This window comes from Schistocerca piceifrons, chromosome 1, assembly GCF_021461385.2.
Source record: "Schistocerca piceifrons isolate TAMUIC-IGC-003096 chromosome 1, iqSchPice1.1, whole genome shotgun sequence".
Classification (NCBI taxonomy): Eukaryota; Metazoa; Arthropoda; class Insecta; order Orthoptera; family Acrididae; genus Schistocerca; species Schistocerca piceifrons.
Window position 1 is genome coordinate 1,214,177,238 of NC_060138.1, and position 23,111 is coordinate 1,214,200,348.

At 41.9% G+C, this 23,111-nt stretch overlaps 1 protein-coding gene across 1 annotated transcript in view; it reads right to left on the bottom strand.

The window, feature by feature from the left end:
- LOC124802673 (myeloid differentiation primary response protein MyD88) overlaps positions 1-23,111 on the bottom strand; it is a 108,322-nt gene that overhangs the window by 83,781 nt on the left and 1,430 nt on the right. The window contains exon 2 of the mRNA XM_047263593.1: positions 4,034-4,159. Within this exon, the coding sequence (XP_047119549.1) occupies positions 4,034-4,159 (126 nt within the window). The remainder of the gene's footprint in view (positions 1-4,033; positions 4,160-23,111) is intronic.

Sequence of the window (23,111 nt, forward strand, 5' to 3'; positions counted from 1 at the left end):
AATAGGAAAGATAAAAGTGAGGAGCCTGGCATAAGTAAGTGGAAGCAATGCCAGGACTCAGCTCGGGACCCCGTGGTCGCTAGCCACGTACTCACTAGGTGTGAGTCCCTGAAGTAAATTAGATGAAAAGAAGCAAAAATTACAAGCATTGGCCAAACGACTTAGAAGATACAAAAAAAGTGAAAATAGAAGGAAACAAAACCAAACATTCAACACAAACCAAAAGAGATTTTATCAGACAATAGATAACACACACATTAAAATAGACAATCCACCAAACATGACAGACATGGAACACCTCTGGAGCAACATATTGTCAAACCCGGTACAACATAACAGACATGCACGGTGGATACAAGCAGAAACAGATACATACAAGATGATACCACAAATGCCTGAAGTGATAATTTTGCAACATGAAGTCACCCAAGCAATTAATTCTACTCACAATTGGAAAGCCCCTGGAAAAGATAAAATAGCAAATTTCTGGCTAAAGAAGTTCACCTCAACACATTCACGTCCAACTAAATTATTTAACAGTTACATTGCAGACTCATACACATTCCCTGATACACTTACACATGGAATAACTTATCTGAAACCTAAAGATCAAGCAGACACAGCAAACCCAGCTAAATATCGCCCCATAACATGCCTACCAACAATATACAAAATATTAACTTCAGTCATTACACAGAAATTAATGACAGATACAACACAGAACAAAATTATAAATGAAGAACAAAAAGGGTGTTGCAAAGGAGCACGAGGATGTAAAGAGCAACTGATAATAGATGCAGAAGTGACGTATCAAGCTAAAACTAAACAAAGGTCGTTACACTACGCATACATTGATTACCAAAAAGCTTTTGATAGTCTACCCCATTCATGGTTACTACAAATATTGGAAATATACACAGTAGATCCTAAATTGATACAGTTCTTAAACATAGTAATGAAAAATTGGAAAACCACACTTAATATCCAAACAAATTCAAATAGTATCACATCACAGCCAATACAGATTAAGCATGGAATATACCAAGGAGACTCATTAAGTCCTTTCCGGTTCTCCCTTGCTCTGAACCCACTATCCAACATGCTAAACAATACAAATTATGGATACAATATTACTGGAACATACCCACACAAAATCACACATTTGCTGTACATGGATGATCTAAAACTACTGGCAGCAACAAATCAACAACTCAACCAATTACTAAAGATAACAGAAATATTTAGCAATGATATAAATATGGCTTTTGGAACAGACAAATGTAAGAAAAATAGCATAGTCAAGGGAAAACACACTAAACAAGAAGATTACATATTGGATAACCACAGCGACTGCATAGAAGCGATGGAAAAAACAGATGCCTATAAATATCTAGGATACAGACAAAAAATAGGAATAGATAATACAAATATTAAAGAAGAACTAAAAGAAAAATATAGACAAAGACTAACAAAAATACTGAAAACTGAATTGACCGCAAGAAACAGGACAAAAGCTATAAATACTTATGCTATACCGATATTGATCTACTCATTTGGAGTAGTGAAATGGAGCAACACAGACCTAGAAGCACTCAATACACTTACACTATCACAATGTCCCAAATATAGAATACATCACATACATTCAGCAACAGAAAGATTCACATTAAGCAGAAACGAAGGAGGAAGGGGATTTATCGACATAAAAAACCTACATTATGGACAGGTAGACAATTTAAGAAAATTCTTTATAGAATGAGCAGAAACTAGCAAAATACACAAAGCAATCACTCATATAAATACTTCGGCTATACCACAGCAATTTCATAACCACTTCTACAACCCTTTAGATCACATAACAACAGATACGAAGAAAGTAAATTGGAAAAAGAAAACACTACATGGCAAGCACCCGTATCATCTCTCACAGCCACACATCAATCAAGATGCATCCAACACATGGCTAACAAAAGGCAATATATTCAGTGAGACGGAAGGATTCATGATTGCAATACAGGATCAAACAATAAACACCAGATATTACAGCAAGCATATTATTAAAGATCCCAATACCACAACAGATAAATGCAGACTTTGCGAACAACAAACAGAAACAGCAGATCACATAACAAGCGGATGTACAATACTAGCAAATACAAAATACCCCAGAAGACATCACAATGTAGCAAAAGTAATACAGCAACAGCTTGCCATACAACATAAACTAATAAAACAACATGTTCCCACATACAAGTATGCACCACAAAATGTACTGGAGAATGATGAATACAAATTATACTGGAACAGAACCATTATAACAGATAAAACAACACCACATAACAAACCTGACATCATACTCACCAATAAAAAGAAGAAATCAACACAACTAATCGAAATATCCATACCCAATACAACAAATATACAGAAGAAAACAGGAGAAAAAAATTGAAAAATACATCCAACTGGCTGAGGAAGTCAAGGACATGTGGCATCAGGATAAAGTTGACATTATACCAATTATACTATCAACTACAGGAGTCATACCACACAATATCCATTAGTACATCAACGCAATATAGCTACATCCAAACTAATATATATAACTACAGAAATCTGTAATTATTGATACATGTTCAATTACCCGAAAGTTCCTAAATGCAATGCAACATATACTGTACAGTTAAAAGCAACTCACACTTGATCAAGGTCCACGTCACTTTGCATTTTTGACCAGACATAACGTCTGAGAAAAGAAAGAAATAATAATAACAGTAATCGTAATAGTAATACCGATAATGTGATGATGATGATGATATCACTCAATGACCTGGTGCACTTCTTTCAACTGGGTGCCACTTCAACAACTTGCGTGAGCCTGAGCAAATGACACCTGTTGTTCCCAGCGGTAGCCTGTCCAAGTATTAACCAGTCTGATGCTGCGTGACGGTGCCCAGGAGAGAAACAGTGTGTCTAACATGACAAGGCCATTTGCAATGTTATGGTGATGACAAAGTTTAGAAATAGGAAAAATAAGCACTGAACAACAATACAGTGAGCCACTGGACCACTTTGACAAGAAATTGGGAGAAATAATGGCCACATTTGGTGAAGAAGAAAGTGCTGTTTCCCCACGCCCAAGTGCCAACACCACCATCTGAAACTGTCGCCATAAAACAGCATGAATTTAACTACTGATTGCCCCCCCTTCCTTCCACTCTCTTCACCTGACCCACTTCTCTGTGATTTCTTCTTGTTTCAAAACATGAAGAAATGGTACACAGGGAAAGCATTTTATTCAAATGAGACAAAGGCATATTTTAGAGTTCTCAACAACTCCCAAGTCTTGGATAGGTTAGAAATATGGCTGGGGCTTTGTAAAAAGTTGAAAACTGAAAACTAAATGGCGTCTTACTCTTAAAAGTGGTACTTACTGAACACTCTCGTATGTATGGAAACAAGTGTGCATACTATAAATATGTCTACGCATAATCAACACTTGCTACTCCCCACATGGAGGTGGCACTGAGTTGCAGACACACACAATAAAAAGAATGCTAGATATGTTCAGCTATCAGACTAAGTCCTTCATAAGGCACAAAAGACTCTCAAACACACAAGCACAAATCAAACACAGGGCCACTGCTGTCTCAGGGCACAAAGGGCCTTAATGCCCAGAGACAACTGTGGCCCTGTGTATGGGAGTTGTTGCTTGTGTGAATGCATGTGTGTTTTCTATGTCTGATGAAGGGTTTGGTCCAGTAGCTGAATGTTAGGTTACACACAGAGTAATAATCACACACAAAAAATGCACCCCACTCACACAATCTCAAGCACAATGACAAACCTCTTTCAATGAAATCTTATGAAAAAGCAACCAGTCAGCAGATGCAAGAACTTTGTGATGCACAGCTGTACTATATGAATGTGTTGCTCAAGACATTCCTGTCAAATTCAAAAATATTTCCTAAAAAAGAAACTATGGAAGCTGTTTCGCTCAGCTCCCATAAAAGATTTAGTTATCTCATAAACAAACCTTGGCAGGCCTTCATCTGTTGGAATAACTTTCAAGGGATTCAGTAAGCTGCAAACCATGTCTTGTGTAGAAGGTTTCAGAGCTTTAATAGAAACCTGAAACAAGTCTGGCTCCTCGAAACCCGCCCTGTGAACAGAATAGATACACTTTAGCTGACACCATATGTGTATAATCTTAGAACATCGAAAAAGCCAGAAAAGGTGTACACAAGCTGCTACATTTAAATTCCTTTTACCTGACACAGATTGCAACTTAACTGTGTGAAAGTCTGGTAAGTACAGAAATGGGCAAAACAGTTTAGCAGCAAAAATACACAGAGCAAAATAAGGGCTACAAGAGCACAGACATATACAAGTCAAAATCTCACCCAATCACGAGATGGGTAACTGCAATACATGTATAGTAGCAGAGGTGTTGAGGGTGAAATTGGTTATACCTTCCTAAACATTTTGACACTTTTAGAGTGACACAAATGGCAAACATTAATACAAGGTAATCAAAAAGTTCAGCATCAGTTTTTGACCATATAATTACAGGTGTTGATAGGGAAAATGTATGAAGTATTTGTAAGAATCTTGGCCTTTTGGTCGTTCCTGTCAGATAACAACGCTAAAGACAAGGTTTGTAAAACCTTGCAGCCAATAAATGGATCTTCTCAGAACATAAATACATACTTTTTCTAAGGCATTGGCAAATCAAAACTGAGAAATTAATTTTTGAGGAGACAGACTCAAAAGCAGCCATTCCTACAGAGCAGCTAAGGAAAACAGATTGATAACTGCTGATGTTAGGAAGTCCTCCTAGGCACTTAAATTTCTTAGTTCTTTGCAAAAACACTACACTAATCCACATTCCTAAATTCCTATCACATGTATAAAAAAATAAATCATTTGAAGACAAAACACATAATGCAGGAAATAAAAGCAGAGTAGTGTGGGATGTTACAAAACAGGAAACTGAAAAAGGCAGACTTAAGTACAACAACATACAAATAAAAAATGGAGGCAGAATAACAAAGTCCTCAGGAATTAGCAAATTTTGTAAATGACTGGTATTGCAGTGAAACTAGGGCAAAAACTTCTAAAACAAGTGTAGCACCCACCATGACTTAATACAGCAAGTACAATGCTGTGTTTCACACAAGAGAGCTTGCAGTCAGAAAGATAATACAAAAATTACACATTAAGATGCCGGCTGGCAGAGAAGAGGTTCCTGTCTCTGTACTGAAGGCATGCATAGATCACATACAAGCCCCATTAACAAACATAATAAATGATTCATTTAGTTCATGTATTTTTCCAAAGTAACTAATGCAACATCATAATCACTGATTAAATGGCAGAATCCGTATCAGAGAAAGCAAACAAAACCTCAAGAATGTTCACTGTTGGACAATATGTAATGAATTAATATTGAACACAAAGAAAAAAAACCAGCACATACTTCAGCATTAAGAGGAACAACACCTATGTCATATTAAACATAGTTGATAAATCTATAGTTGTGTAACGAACGCACTGTTTTTAGGGATGAGTATTGATTGTCAACTATCACAGAATAAACACACAAAGACACTGGCAAAAAGAATGTCAACAGCATGTTAGGCTCACAGGGTTTTAGTATTAGTTTGTAACAGCCAATGTCTTCCGGTGACATACAAAGTACTACCTAAAACATCTCAGAATTTCATTGTACCGGTCTGACTAGTGGCAGTACGACATTCTGCTGCTAGACATCTCAAGGTACACATCTTAGCTACTGTGGCATCATCTTTGACGTGTACAGTTACGAGTGTCAGGACGTATTTCAGTGCTCCTGCAAATTTTTGAAATGGATAGTGTGGAGTAATAAATTAATATCAAATTCTGTTTCAAGTTGAAAACTGCAGCTGAAACCCATCACATGCTAACAGAGGCATTTGGTGAGATTGCAGTCAATCAAGCAAGGACATTCTAGTAGTTACGGCACTTCAAGGAAGACTGAAAATCTGTGGAAGATTAAAGCATTTTGGTCGACCATCAACATGAACAACACAGGAAATGATCATGACAGTGCACGACGTGATTCACAAAGATCAAAGGCAGGCAACTGACAATGTTCGTAACAGACTTGGGCTGTTGTATGGCCCATGTCAACGAATTCCAGCCAATGAATGAACCTCAGATGAATTGCAGTAATGTCTACCCCTCATCTTCTAAACATCAAACAATGAAACCTCAGGATGCAGACATGCAATGAGCTGGAACAGAATTCTAGTGTGTCCAGAATTCTTGGGTCTATGGTTATGACCCTGAAACAAAGCAACAATCACCACAATGGAAAACTCCATTTTTCCTATGCCAAAAAGAGCTCAACAAGTTCACGGTGCCACCAGGACACCCCAGGACTCCACGGACAATCTGCCCTCGCCCCCACTGTCCCCACTCGCCAACCCTTGGACTTAGACCCACCATCACCATCATTGCCCCACGACACGCCCTCAGGCACAGACATGTGGCCCAGCAGCAGTTTTCCGGAGGACGCACCTGTTGCCTCAGAAGCCAGATGGCGAGGTACGGTTGGGAGTACACCTTCCTCCACAGCTACGGTTGCTGGATCATCTACTTCCAGCGTCTTGCCTCCCTCCCCATTGTCATTAACAACCTCACTACACGACAACAGTGCAGCATTTCAGGGGGAGGAATGTGCTGGCTTAAGCAGTGGCCAGCACTCCAATCAGCAAAGAGGCTGCGATAAGATCGATAGTAGGCACCGGAGCGAGCGAACTTATCAGGAGACTCGCAAGCAACGCACTGCCGATGCTCTCTCAACCGCTAGTATTTAGATAACCACCACAGACCAGAGTGCTCAGTAAGTCATCCAGTGAGTCTAGCTCAGAGTGAGTCAGTACCTAAAGATCAAAGCAGTGTACATAGTGGGACTTGAACTTCACCAGCAGTGAGGTTAACGTGGACTATCACGGAAGAGCTTGTACCACAACAGCTGGACTATCTTTAGTTACGGAACTTCTTGTTCTTATGAATAAACAACCCTGTTAATATGTGTGTGTAGTTTGTGTTATAGAAGAAGATACCAGCCAAACATCCTCTCCTTGCTTCCCATGGTACAAGCCTACAGTGACAACGAGACGACGCAGAAAGTACCATGGAAGTTATTCTGTGATGTTTTAAGAGATCTCCTACCATCCTGTCCCTTCTTCTGGTCAGTGTTTTCCACACGTTCCCTTCCTCCCAGATTCTGTGGAGAACTTCCTCATTTCTTACCTTATCAGTCCACCAAATTTCCAACATTTTTCCGTAGTACCACATCTTAAATGCTTTGATTCTCTTCTTTTCCAATTTTCCCACAGTCCAGGTTTCACTACCATACAATGCTGTGCTCCAAACATACATTTTCAAAAATTTCTACCTGACATTAAGTCCTATGCTTGATACTAGTAGACTTCTCTTGGCCAGGAACGCCCTATTTGCCAGAGTTAGTCTGCTTTTTATATCCTCCTTGCCCCATCTGTCACGAGGTATTTTGCTGCCGAGGCAGCAGTATTCATTAACTTCATCTACTTTGTGATTAACCTTGATGTCAAGTTTCTCACTGTTCTTATTTCTGCTGCTACTTATTATTTTCAAACAACGGAAAATCCAGGATGGGATGCAACTTTCCTTTTCATAGTATTGTCTCATTACTTTCATCTTTCTACGGTTTACTCTCAATCTATATTCTACACTCATTAGACTTCCATTCAACAGATCCCATAATTCTTCTTCACTTTCACTGAGGATAGAACTGTAATCAGTGAATCTTATCGTTGATCTCCTTTTACCCTGAATTTTAATTCCACTGTTTAGTCTCTCTCTTTTGTCCGTCATTGCTACTGTGACGTATAGATTGAACAGTGCTGGTGAAAGACTGCATCCCTGTCTTACACCCTTGTAATCTGAGCACTTTCTTCTCGATCTTCCACTCTTATTGTTCCCTCTTGCCTGTTGTACAAATTGTATATTACCCAGCTTTCCCTGCAGCCTACCCCACTTTTCTGACACCATTGACACTGTTAAACAGTTTTTCCAGGTCAACAAGTCATATGAACGTGCCTTGATTTTTCTTTAGTCTTTCTTCCATCATCAACCGCAATGTTAGAACTGGCTCTCTGTTGCCTTTACCTTTCCTAAGGCCAACCTGATCGTCATGTAACACATCCTCAATTTTCTTTTACACTCTTCTGTATACAATTGTTGCCAGCAACTTGGACGCACAAGCTGTTAAGCTGATTGCATGACAGTTTTTGCACCTGTCATCTCTTGTCACCTTCACAACTCTGTGGAGGATGTTTCACCAAAAGTCAGATGGTGTATCGCCAGACACACACATTCTACACACCAATGTGAAGAGTCATTTTGTTGGCACTTTCCCCAACAATTTTAGAAATTCTGATGGAATGTTGTCTATCTCTTCTGCCTTACTAGATCTTAAGTCTTCCAAAGCTCTTTCAAATTCTGTTTCTGGTACTGGGTCCCCTGTCTCTTCTAAATCGACTCCTGTTATTTCTTCTCTGTCATGTCATCAGCCAAATCTTCCCCCTTAGAGAGGCATTTATTGGACTCTTGCCACCTACCCAATTTCTCCTCCGCATTTAACAATGGAAATTCCACTGCACTCTTAATGTTACCACACTTGCTTTTAATTTCACCAGAGGGTGGTATGACTTATCTATAGATTAGTCAGTCCTTCTGACCATAATTTCTTTTTTCGATTTCTTCACGTGTTTTATGCAGCCATTTGACCTTAGCTTCCCTGCACTTCCTATTTATTTCATTCCTAAGTGACTTATATTTCTGTATTTCCTTGAACATTTTTGTACTTCCTTCTTCCAATCAAGTGAATTAGTCCTACTGTTACCCATACGTTCTCTGTAGTCACCTTCTTTGTACCGATGGTTTTCTTTGCAACTTCTGTGACTGCCCTTCCTAGAGATGCACAGTCCTCTTGAACTGAACTGCCTACTGAGCTATTCCTTATTTTAGTATGAATAACCTCAGAGAACTTCAAGTGTAACTCTTCACTTCTTAGTACTTCTGTATCCCACTTCTTTGTGCAGTGATTCTTCCTACTACTCTCTTAAATTTCATCCTACTCTTCATCACTACTGAATTGTGATCTGAGTCTATATCTGCTCCTGGGTACGCCTTACAATCCAGTATCCGAGTTCAGAATCTCTGTCAGACCATGATGTAACCTAACTTAAATCTTCCCTATCTCCCAGCCCTTTCAATGTATACCTTCTCCTCCTGTTATTCTTAAGCAGAGTATTCACTGTCACTGGCTGAAATTTATTGCAGAATTCAATTAGTCATTCTCCTGTCTCATCCCTAGTACCAAGCCCATATTCTCCCATAACCCTTTCTTCTACTCCTTCCCTACAATCATATTACAGTCCCCTCTGACTATTAGATTTTCATCTCCCTTTACATACCGAATTACTTGTTCAATATCCTCATATACTTTCTCTATCTCATCATCTTCAGCTTGCGACATTGGCATGCACACCCGAATTATTGCTGTCGGTGTTGGTTTGCTGTCATTTCTGATGAGAACAACCCAGTCACTGAACTATTCACAATAACTCAATCTCTGCCCTACCTTCCTATTCATAACAAATACTACTCTCATTACACCCCTGTCTGCTGCCATTGTTAATATTACCCTATACTCGTCTGATCAGAAATTGTCCTCTTTCCATGCCACTTCACTGACCCCCCCACTATATCTAGGTTGAGCCTTAGCATTTCCTTTTTCAGATTTTCTAGCTTCTCGACCATGTTCAAACTTCTGACATTCTGCACCCTGACTCATAGAATGTTGTCCTTTCGTTGATTATTCAATCTTTTTCTCATGGTCACCTCCCCCTTGGCAGTCCCCTCCTAGAGATCCAAGTGGGGAACCAGTCTGGAATCTTTTGCCAAAGGAGAGATCAACAAGACACTTTTTCAATTACAGGCCACATGTCCTGTCTATAATGCAGTGGTTTCCATTACCTTCTGCATCCTCATACCATTGATCACTGCTAAGTTTTCTGCCGTGAGGGGCAGTTGCAATGGAAGCAGGTGTATTACTGAACCATCAGTTTAATAAATCGTGGCTATAAAACACTAACATGACTAAGCTACATAATAATCGTATGACTGGTAGAACATGAACTTGGAACAATTAGTTTTAATTCCGAAAAAATGCAGGAACATATGGTAAAATGCTTGCTCTGCAGCTTATCTCACAACATACACTGAAGGAGGGTAAACCTCTGTTTACAGCACTTGTAGATTTAGAGTAAGCTTTTGACAATGGTGACTGCAATACTCTCTCTGAAATTCTGAAAGTAGCTGCGATAAAATACAAGAAGCACAGTGTTATCTACAACTCATACAGAAACCAGATTGCAATAGACAGAGTCAAAGCATGTGAAAGGGAGGTAATGGTTGACAAGGGAGTGAGACAGTGTTTTAGCCTATCTCCCATATTATTCATTCCTTACACTGAGTAAGCAGTAAATGAAACCATATAAAATTTTCATAGGGAATTAAAATTTAAGAAGAAGAATTAAAAACCCTTGAGGTTTGCCGATGACACTGTAATTCTGCCAGAGATGGCAAAATTCTTGGAAAATCAGTTGAATATAATGAACAATATCTTGAAAGTAATTTCTACGATAATGATAAATAAAAATAGAACAAGGATAATGGAGCTTACAATATCGATTTGTCAACTCACAACTGAACTGTCACCTTTAATCCTTATCTAGACTTCAGGCTATACTACATATAAGTCAGCCACCACAACCACATTCCAAAGGCGAATACAAATGTTCTACTCTCTTTCTGTTTGCGCACATATAATGTTGCGCACCACATAATCATTACGCTATGGAACAAAGTTGACATCCAGTATTGGTATGTTCATCTGGCAAACTTTAACGCTCACAGTGGCATTACCTGCATGACATTAATTGCAAAATATACTAAAATATAGTTAATGCTGCAAATGGGCCTGGTACATTCCCAGATATACTGCAGTAGCCAAAACACCCCATTAGTGTTGTTACATTCCAAAATCCATAAATTTATATCCATATATATGGGTATATTTATGTCTGTACTGTTTGCTGTCTATGTCTAATTTCCCATCCAACAAATACGAAAGTTACAAAAGATTGCGGTAATAGATTGACCCTTAGCATAGCCTACTGTTTACATCCACAACACATCAAAATGCAGTTTGCCATATCCAACATAATTTTCACCACAAAAACTAAAAATTAAATTCAAAAAATATATGAAATTTCATGTGTATCTATCACACACATAAAAAAACCTGTTTATTTGCAGCATTGATCTCCTTACATAAGTTACATAACGGACCCCCTACATAATTTTTACAAGGAGATCAATGACGAAAATTAACACAGCTCTCTAATATATGGAAACAGTTTATAAATGTGATTTAAGATTTAGCACTACACACGGTCTTCATTTGAATGGCCACAAGAAAATTCATAATAGTGATGTTTTTATGTTTGGCTCCAACACAACTCCAGTACCACATTCCAGTAATAACTACCATTCAAATAAGACTTGTTTTAGGCTAAAGAATGGAGAAAGTTTCAGAATAAATGTACTTTTTAATAATTTAGCTCACGTCAAACGTAACATTAAGGAACCTGTCAAAAATACAGCATATGACCTGTATTGCTTAAAAACATTTTATGAAAGTATAAGAAGCCTTTTAAATAAAAAAAGAACAGCTGCAACTTTTCCTTCAAGAAACAGCTGAAGCACATTCTAGAAGTTACAGAAATTAATCAGATATATTTAAAAAGCTATAAAGTTGGTTCTGTATGACCAACTTAAAACATGGTGGGGTGGAAATTTACATGTACAATACTCTTAGGCCACAAGTCATAGATGTAATTCAGTACTGTATTGAACAGCATTTTGAATACTGTGCTGTCAAATTAGAACTGGAAACTATGTCCCTCATAATATTAGCAATTTACAAGGCACCTCAGGAAACATTTAGAAATTTCTTTCTCAGCTACAATCAACTGTTATAAAATTTTATATGAATAACAGTAAAATCACACTATGGAGGGATTTTAACATTAGTTTTCTTTTCAAATAATAGCAATCATAAATAGTTGGCATCATTATTGTCGACTTTCAACCTACTCTCTATGATCTCATTCCCAACAAGAGTATACAGGCACTGCAAGGCTATGATTGATAATCTGTCTTTGGACCCAGACAGATTGGTTGGTTGGTTGGTTGGTGGCATTAAAGGGACCAGACTGCTATGATCTTCGCTCCCTTTTTCCAAAATTTCAAACACCCACACAGAAGAAAAACAAACAATGGAAAAGACGACAGATGACACAGGACAAGAAAGACTTAGAGACCAGACAAAAGGAATTAAATCACACAGAGTGTGACAGTGGTTGGCCAACCATAAGAGACAAAAAACGGAAAACCAACCACCGAGAAACACACTAAAAGCTCAATCTAAAATCGTAGGCCAAAGGCCAGACTCAACACAAAAAAGACAAACACTTAGATTAAGTGATAAAAGCCCCCTGCTTGAATAAATCACAAAACTAAGCCTGCCATGGCAGTGTCATCTGTTAAAAGGGCAGGGAGCATATCAGGCAGCACAAATGTCACGACGCAGTATATATCTGTGCGTCAGCCGAGTGTGGCCAATGCGGAGCCAACAAAGGACAACAGAGACCCTGCAAGTGGCTCGCATGGATGATCGCCACACAGTCGTCGTCTTGTTGATAGCATGGAGTTTATTGGGTGTGGTCAGCTCGTGCCATTCTGCATCCGAAAGCGCGAAAACTTGGTGGCGTAAGACTGCTAGCAAATCAGTCTCCGGGAGGCTAATGTCCAGAGTTCGTTCACGGGTGGCCTCTTTGGCCAGGCGGTCAACGTGTTCATTGCCCGCGATGCCAACATGACCAGGAGTCCACACAAAGACCACAGAGCAGCTGCAACGGGCAAGAGTATGGAGGGACTCCTGGACAGCCATCACCAGACGAGAGCGAGGGAAATACTGGTCAACAGCTCGTAAACCGCTCAGGGAGTCGCTACAGATAACGAAGGACTCACCTGAGCAGGAGCCGATATACTCTAGAGCACGAAAGATGGCTACCAGCTCAGCAGTGAAAACGCTGCAGCCAGCCGGCAATGAGCGTTGTTTGTATTGGTCCCCTTGAGTGAGAGCATAACCGACACGACCAGCAACCATCAAACTGTCAGTGTAAACAATGCCAGAGTCCTGATATGTGGCAAGGATGGAAAGAAAGCAGCGGCAGAAGGCCTCCGGAGGGACTGAGTCCTTTGGGCCCTGTGCCAATTCGAGCTGAAGGCAAGGGTGGGGCACACACCAGGGGGGTGTACGCAGGGGGGCCCGGAAAGAAGGTGGAAGAGGGGAAAACCCTAAGCCCGGAGAGAAGCTCTCTAACGCGGACCGCGATTGTACAACCCGACCGGGGCCGACGTTCTGGGAGATGGACGATAGACTGAGGGAACAGGAGACGATATTTAGGATGCCCGGGCAAGCTACAAACATGTGTAGCATAAGCGGCCAGCAAACGTTGGCACCGTAACCGCAGTGGAGGGACACCTGCCTCCACAGTATGATGTTCACAGGAATGGTCCGGGAAGCTCCAGTGGCAAGTCGGATCCCGCTGTGAAGGATTGGGTCCAGCACCCGCAACACAGAAGGGGATGCTGAACCATAAGCCAGGCTTCCATGATCCAGACAGGACTGGGTTAACGCCTGGTAGAGCCGTAAGAGGCTGGATCGGTCGGCGCCCCAGCTGGTGTGGCTCAAGCATCGCAGAGCATTAAGATGCCGCCAACACATCTGTTTAAGCTGCCGAATATGTGGGAGCCAAGTCAACCGGGCATCAAAAACTACACCCAAAAACCGATGTGTCTCCATCACAGCAAGAATTTCACCGGCAAGATAAAGCCGCGGCTCAGGGTGAACTGTGCATCGCCAGCAGAAATGCATAACACAAGTCTTGGCAGCCGAAAACCGGAAGCCATGCGCTATAGCCCAAGACTGCGCCTTGCGGATAGCGCCCTGCACCTGATGATCTGCAGCTGCAATGCCAATGGAGCTATAGTAGAGGCAGAAGTCGTCAGCATACAAGGAAGCTGAGACAGACGTTCCCACCGCCGCAGTGAGCCCGTTAATTGCAATTAAAAACAGGCAGACACTTACGACAGGTACCTGTGGTACCCCGTTTTCCTGACCTTGGGAAGGGGGGGGGGGGGGCGGGGGGGAACTATGGGAGATCGCGACTTGCATGCGGAAGGTACGACACGACAGAAAATTTCGTATGAAAATCGGCAGCGGACCTCGAAGACCCCAACCATGAAGCGTAGAGAGGATGTGATGGCACCATGTCATATCGTACGCCTTCTGCATGTCAAAAAAGACAGCGACGAGATGCTGACGGTGGGCAAAGGCCGTACAGATGGCTGACTCCAAGCTCACCAGATTGTTGGCGGCAGAGAGGCCTTTACAGAACCCACCCTGAGACAGAGCCAAAAGGTCCCGAGATTCGAGTACCCAACTCAACTGCCAGCTCACCATGCATTCAAGTAACTTGCAAAGAACTTTGGTGAGGCTAATGGGGCGGTAGCTGTCCACCTCCAATGGGTTCTCGCCAGGTTTCAAAACAGGGATAACAACGCTTTCCCGCCATTGCGATGGAAACTCACCCACGACCCAGATATGGTTGTAAAGGTCGAGGAGGCATCGCTGGCAGTCCACGGAGAGGTGTTTCAGCACCTGACAGTGGATGCGATCAGGCCCGGGAGCTATATCAGGGCAAGCGGCTAGGGCACTGTGGAATTCCCACTCACTGAATGGAACATTGAAGGATTCAGGATAGCAGGTGTGAAATGAAAGGCTCCGACGTTCCAACCGCTCTTTCAGGGAGTGGAAGGCCAGTGGGTAATTCACAGAAGCGGAACACAGAAAAATGGTCTGCTAAGCAGTTTGCAATTATGTCGGAGTCAGTACAAACTGCTCCATTCAGTGACAGCACAGGGACGCTGACAGGGGTCCGATAGCCATAGACGCGCCTAATCTTGGCCCAAACCTGTGATGGAGAGATACGGAGGCCAATGATGGAGACATACTGTTCCCAGCACTCCTGCTTGTGTTGGCGAATGATGTGGTGGGCGCGCGCACGGAGCCATTTAAAGGCGATGAGGTTTCCTAATGAGGGATGCCGCTTGTGACGCTGGAGCGCCCGCTGGCGATCTTAAATAGCCTCGGTGATCGCAGGCGACCACCAAGGCACAGTCCTCCGCCAAGGGGACTCGGAAGAACGGGGAATGGCAGATTCTGCGGCAATAACGATGCCAGTGGTGACCGAGTAAACTACCGCATCAATGGCTTCATTCAAAAGAGGATCAATAGCAGCAATAGAGGAGAACAAGTCCAGTCAGCCTTATTCATAGCCCATCTGCAAGGGCGCCCAGAAGAGTGATGCTGTGGCAGTGACAGAAAGATCGGAAAGTGGTCACTACCACACAAGTCGTCATGCACACTCCATTGGACAGATGGTAAGAGGCTAGGGCTGCAGATCGAAAGGTCCATGGCAGAGTACATGCCATGCGCCACACTGAAATGTGTGAAGGCACCATTGTTTAAAAGGGAGAGGTCAAGCTGTGCCAATACATTCTCAATGGAGGCACCTCGACCTGTCGCCACTGACCCATCCCACAGAGGGTTATGGGCATTGAAGTCGCCCAGTAACGGGAAAGGTGGCAGCAATTGAGCTATCAGCGCAGCCTAGACATGCTGCGAGACATCACCATCCGGTGGAAGATACAGACTGCAGACAGTAACAGCCTGATGAGTCCACGCCCGAACTGCGACAGCCTCTAAGGGTGTACGTAGAGGGACAGATTCGCTGTGAAGGGAGTGAAGGACATAGATGGAGACGCCACCAGATGCCCTTTCATAAGCCGCCCAGTTCTTATAACAACTCCAATAGCCACAGAGGGTGGGGGTTTGGATTGCTGGAAACCAAGTTTCTTGAAGAGCAATGCAGAGGAAAGGGTGAAAGCTGAGAAGTTGTCAGATCTCAGCAAGATGGTGGAAGAAACCACTGCAGTTCCACCCAAATGAGCACCTGTGCAAGTGCTATCCATGGTGTCTGAGGGATCAGCGAGATCGAGGTCCTCAGCAGATGCCAGGACCTCCACCTCATCCTCAGACGCAGAGCTCGAAGGTTGTGGTGGGGTGGGTGCTACCGCAAGTTCTTTGACCTTAGAGGTCTTTCTCTTGGGCGTCTCTTGCTGAACCTTGGGTTTCACCCACTGGGAGGACTTAACCGATTCAGTCTCCGGGACGGAGGAGGATCACGAAGCCCTATGACCAGCCGCTTGTGGGCACTTATGCCACTGTCAGGCGTCATCCTTCCCGCTGGTGGAAACCTGAGAAGGGAGGGACCCATGGGACCCCTTGCGAGCGAGAGGAGCCGAAGAAATTGGACGCTTCTCCGGCTTAGAAGCGGGGACGGACGTCTCAGATTGGTGGGAGGGTGTTGCTCCCGAGGTAGGTGGCGCAGGAGCAACAGGGTGGGTAGAGCCCCCCACTAGCAAGGGGGCATGTGGAGTTTTATGGCTCGGCGATTCAGCTGGAATTCTCGGAACTGATGGGGCTAGCATGGTTGTCGTAGCAGCGGCGTATGAAGATATCATTCTCACAGGATGTAGTCGGTCATATTTCCACTCAGCCTCACTATAGGTCAGTCGGTCCAGGGTCTTATATTCCATGATTTTTCGCTCTTACTGTAAGATCCTGCAGTCTGGCGAGCAAGGTGAATGATACTCTCCAGAGTTGACACAGATGGGAGGCGGGGCACATGGAGTATTGGGATGTGATGGGTGTCTACAATCTCAACATGTGGGGCTGGAAGTACAGTGGAAAGTCATACGGCCAAACTTCCAGTACTTGAAGCACCGGATTGGGGGAGGGATATAGGGCTTGACATCACACCGGTAGACCATCACCTTGACCTTCTCTAGTAATGTATCACCCTCGAAGGCCAAGTGAAGGTACCGGTAGCAACCTGATTATCCCTCGGACCCCGATGAACGCGCCGGACGAAATGCACACCTCGATGCTCTAAGTTGGCGTGTACCTCATCATCAGACTGCAAAAGTAGGTCCCTATGGAAAATAATACCCTGGACCATATTTAAACTCTCATGTGGTGTGATGGTAACATTAACATCCCCCAACTTGTCACAAGCAAGTAACCTTCGTGACTGGGCAGAGGATGCCGTTTTTATCAAAACTGATCCACAGTGCATTTTGGACAAGCCTTCCACCTCCCCAAACTTCTCCTCTAAATGCTCTACGAAGAACTGAGGCTTCGTGGACATGAAAGACTCCCCATCAGCTCTCGTACAAACTAGGAACCTGGGCAACTAACTGTCGCTGCCATCCTGAGACTTACGCTCCTCCAACGGTGTGGCCAGGGAGGGGAACATTTTCAGATCGTATTTCTGAGCATTAAATTGAGCCCAAGAACACTTAGAGACTGCCGGCAGCTGGCCACCAGCGAGAGATGATGTACCACGCTTCACTGCGGGTCATCCGCCCTGATCCCGCCAACTCTGACCAAGGGCCCTCTCCATGGGCGCCACCCAGCCTCAGCAAGGGCCACCTGGCAGGATGGCCATTGCCAGGAGTCCCAATGCCACAGGGAGATAGGCATCTACTCCTTGGCATATGTGGGGAGTTAACAGCGCAGGCATCAGCAGAGCGATCCCTGTGTTGTCAGGGGGCTACAACCAACAGGGTACATCGCGGCCCCACCACAACGGACTGGCTACCGTGCTGGATCTTAGGTGCAAAAATGTCCAAGGTAGTCGTCTCAGCAAAAGCAACACTGCACAGTGCATAGTGGTAATCGCACCCAGGAAGGTATCCTCGCCCAAGAGATGGAAAACGAGCAGGACAGCATTGCGATGACGAGAAAGCCGGCTAAAGGTCTCAACGCACAATGGATACAGTGCACCATGTAAGGTGCCCTTCCCCAATTGGCTCGCTCTTTGGAAGAATTTAGAAAGATGGAGGTCAAACCCAAGAGGGGACCATCACATAAGACCGAAACTTTTGAGATTCCTTTTAGTCGCCTCTTACGACAGGTAGGAATACCGCAAACCTATTCTTACCCCCGAACCCGCAGGGGGGCCAGCCGGATTACAGTGAAGTAAAAACACATGGTTTTAATAAATGATCTGCCTGATCATGGTGGTCAAATATAGTTAACCACTCACCTCTAGCTGACTGATGCGTGATACATAAAAATACGCTTTTGTAGGGAGCACATTGTGCTCATGTGGGAGCGATTTAGATGCTTGTAAAACAATAAACTGGTAGCTAAGATCACAGGAATTCTTTTTATTCCACTTAATATTGGTTTTGGTTCGGTGATCGCCATGTACACCACAGAAGAGTGTCTTTTATGACTACATAAGTATATTGTAAACGTAAGATGACATAACTTTTTGATATTGGTTTTGTTACATGACTGTGGTTCATTTACATGAGGCTGCCACATAGTTGTACTTCTTATATTAAGTGGTTTTTAAGACAGACCAGACAGATATGAATTTGTGTAACCCTGCAGTGTTCTTAAATTTGTGTATGAGTTTTTTAGGTTTTATATATTAGCAGACAGTTGTGCACTAGTGTAACTCGGCAGTCCCAGAAAATTTGCATTTCTTTTCGGTATGTTTTATATGTAACCAGGCAGATGTGCATTTGATATGGTCGAAAAAAATCTGCTCTCATACGGAAGGTGTGTTATACTGGTATTTTTATATATGACCAGACGGGTATGCACTGTGTAACCCTGTAACGTTCTTAAAATTTGTATATACTCTCAGTAGATTTTATAAATATCACCAGACTGATGTGCTGTGTATAACCCTGCAGATCCCATAAAATATCTATGTATGTTCATATCTTATTACGTATATGACCAAACAAATATACATTTTTGTAATTCTGCAGTTCTCATGAAATCTGCATTTGCTTTACGATATGTCGTAGATGTGACCAGGCAGATCGGCAATTGCTTAGGTCTGCAGCTTTCACAAGTTTTGTATATGTTTACAAGATACAGTAATCTCTAGAATTATGTACAAGCTCTAATGACGCAGTGTTACCACACATGCAGAGCCTGTTATGATGCAAGCTGTGACATTCATTGGCGCCTCTTCTGCTAGCGCCATCTCGCGACGCGGCCTGTAGTGTAAGAACAGAGCCAGAGTTGCAGTAGTACCTAGCTTGGGCTTGTATGTGATGGAGACACTTAACATTTATAATGTCATCTCTCTTGGACGCCTATGGGCTACTTACGACAATTTTGTAAGGCCTGCATATTATAGGCAACTATTAATATCACCATGGTTTGCCTTGATGTTGTAACCTGTATGTGTCCTAAGGTATGTAACTAAATTTATATGTCTGACTGTCTTCACTGCATTTCTTAGACGTTTTAGTACAACAACAGGCGGATGGGCGTCTTGGCCACTCTGTACACCGTAAGCCGACGCATACCGATTTATACCTGAATGCACAGAGTTTCCATAATCCTGCTCAGAAGAGAGCCATTTTGAACACATTGGTTTATAGAGCAAAAACTTTTTCTGACAAGGACCACCATCTGAAGTACGTGTTCCAAAAGAATGGCTATGGTGCACGCGATATAAAGGCAGCATTCTCAAAAAAAAGTAAGCGTGAAAATGCTGCACACTCACAGGATGAAACACCGATTGTGGTTCTTCCTTTTTGTGGTGCAGTTTCCAGCAAAATAGGAAGAGTCCTGCATAGACGAGATATAAGACCGATTTTTAATCCTCCTAAGAAAATTAAGTAGATGATGTGCCTTGTTAAGGGCCCCAGGGTCCCTGGAGTTTATAATACCCCCTGTGAGTGTCGAAGCAATATACAGATCAGACCATTCGTACCGTTTCCGACTGCTGTGCAGAACACCAACGCCATATAAAAAATAGAGAACGGGAGTAATCGGCAATTGCAGAGCACAACTTCACGAACAAACATAAAATATTGTTTGATGAAACAAAAATTCTGTCCCATGCCTCCATGCACTGAGATTCTATTATTAAGGAGGCTGTTGAAATAAGAATGAGCCAAAAGAACTTTAACCGCAATACCGGATACCATCTGAGCTGCGCATGGAAACGAGCGCTTGATGCAGAGAAGCAGCAGAGATGTTAATTCCAAGGTTTACGTTCCAAAGGAAGTGGTGGCGCCACCAGCGCACACATTGACACCGTCTGTGACAGCAGACCGTAATCGCCGACCAATCACAAGCCATCCACGGGTTATATATAAAAAAAAAAATAAATAAATAAAATAAAATAAAAAAAAGGCTACCACAGCAGCAGTGAAGACAGTCAGTTGCTCATGATGATGATGATGATGATGATGATGATGATGGAGATGACCGTCGAAAGCTCGAGATTTTATCCTGAATTGACGCGGCAAGAAAACCTACAATCCAGAAAGAGATTTTCACTCTGCAGCGGAGTGTGCACTGATATGAAACTTCCTGGCAGATTAAAACTGTGTCCCCGACCGAGACTTGAACTCGGGATCTTTGCCTTTCTTTCAAGAGTGCTAGTTCTGCAAGGTTCGCACGAAAGCTTCTCTTAAGTTTGGAAGGTAGGAGACGAGGTACTGGCAGAAGTAAAGCTGTGAGGACCGGGTGTGAGTCGTGCTTCGGTAGCTCAGTTGGTAGAGCACTTGCCCGCGAAAGGCAAAGGTCCCGAGTTCGAGTCTCGGTTGGGCACACAGTTTTAATCTGCCAGGAAGTTTCAAAACCTAGAATGTTTTACACACTTGTTTAAGATGTTTGAAACACTATGTGCACTTGTTACCAATGCCTCATTTATTTTTAGAGCTATCTGTTCCTCTTCCTTTCTGGCCCTACCTGCCTCTGCCTTGACTATATTCGATACAGTTTTTATTTTGTTGCCAGATGTAACTATCTTTTTCTCATAATAAAGCTGCTTAGATTTCTGTATTACCTGCTTCAATACTTTGCTGCATTGTTTGTAATGCATTACAATGTTAATGAGAGGGCTGTTCTCAGACAGAAGATACAGTTTCCTTTATGTGTCACATAATACCTCTATTCCTTCTCCAATAAACGGGTTTTTTTTTAGACTTCTGCTTGATCTGATTTACCTTTAGGGAAAACAATTTCAAATGAGAAAGTAAGTTTATTAATGAATGCTCTGTATATTCTATTTGAGTCAGAAGAATTGTAAACGTCTATCCGTGTCTTTGAGCAGTTTCCTAACATTCTTTTTGGTTGATTTATTATCCTCCTGTACTCAGATTTAATAGATCTTATATCCCAATAAGTTTCAATATTTAACATATATTGCTGCATGGCACGATCAGATACAAACCAAGCAGCAAAATTGCATCCCAATAAATACTGCAAAATTCTAACTTGTGTAAGCAGGAAGGCCAAACACATCCTTACACACAAAAAATTGGCAAGTAAAACAATACAGTAGAAACTATATGGAACATCATAAACAGTGAGCCAAATTGGAATATAAAATCACAAAAAACTGTCCTCTGGTAATGATACAGACTACGATAATCAAAAAGTTACAGCTTCAGATTTCAGGCTCTGCAACTCCCACAAAAGTACACAATGGAGTTACTGAGTCAAAAGTATACAATAAGCTTCCCATCAATACTTTAAAAACAAGGGAAGTTAACTATATACTGAGATTCAAAAGAAAACTAAAAACTTCCCTCATAGATAAAACTTTTTACAAAATGAATAAATTCTTAGAATTCAAAGTTATCCTTTGGTGTAAGGAAAAAAGTAAAACAGTTAGGCAAAAACATGATCTAGAAGGAAAGAAAAATTATGTACTTTTATTTACACCATGAAGACAAATCTTGTATTTTAACTTAATTTGCACCCAGAGCCAGTTCAAGAACATTTTTCAATACGAGCACATATCATTTGGTACCCATCACCACTTCTTTCGCTTCTCCTTACATCAGTTGCCTTGCGCTCATGGTAGGCTCTTTAAAAATAACTCTAAATCTAGTGAGCGTGGAAATGGGTTGTTATCGCTAATAATTATGCTACACCATTGTACAAATTTGGCACTAAGAGCATCTCTGTCACCTCAGTTCGGCTTGGCGCCCAAGCAGTCGATTTAGCCTCAAACCAGCCATTATTATGATGACAAAATGTGAATTTATCTATGCCATTATGATAAAAATATGTACTTTCATTTATACTACATTCGTAAGTATTCCATTTAAACTTGCACCAGTAACCTGCGGGTTGTAATATTATATGCCCTCACAGTGTACATAAAATAGTACATACATGATATGAAAGTTATTTAATTGGCCTAGATTGCTAATATGCCACTTGTACAGTAGATAATAAAGAGGACCAAATAAAAATAAAGTCAAATAACCTATCTTGATATTTCCCACCAGGACTCAAACATGGATGCTTGCCTTTCAAGGACAATGATCTTACCACCACATAATTTAATCTCTAAATATTTGAGTCAGGCATACTTTAAAATATGTAGGTACCACATGATCCCCATTACAAACCTCAAACAAAGAGTTACATATTTTACCTGTGGTTAGAATTTCTCTGTATCCTGCAATGAGAATTTGCTCTGCCCACATTAAAAAAATAAAAAAAAAATTACAAGGACACAGTATTTGAACTAATAGGTATCAATGAAATATTTAAAATACCATCATCCACAAACGAATTTCGTAAATGGAATTAAAATGTCACAGTAGAGCTAAAATGATAAAGATATAAATTTTGCAAATGAAAACTTACACTCAATTATTTTGTACGCGTGAGCTGTATGAAGCAAATTATTGGCTTACTTTGGAGAAACTAAATACATTATATTTTAACTATGTTTTCTTAATAATCTCCATGGGGACTTACTGCACTA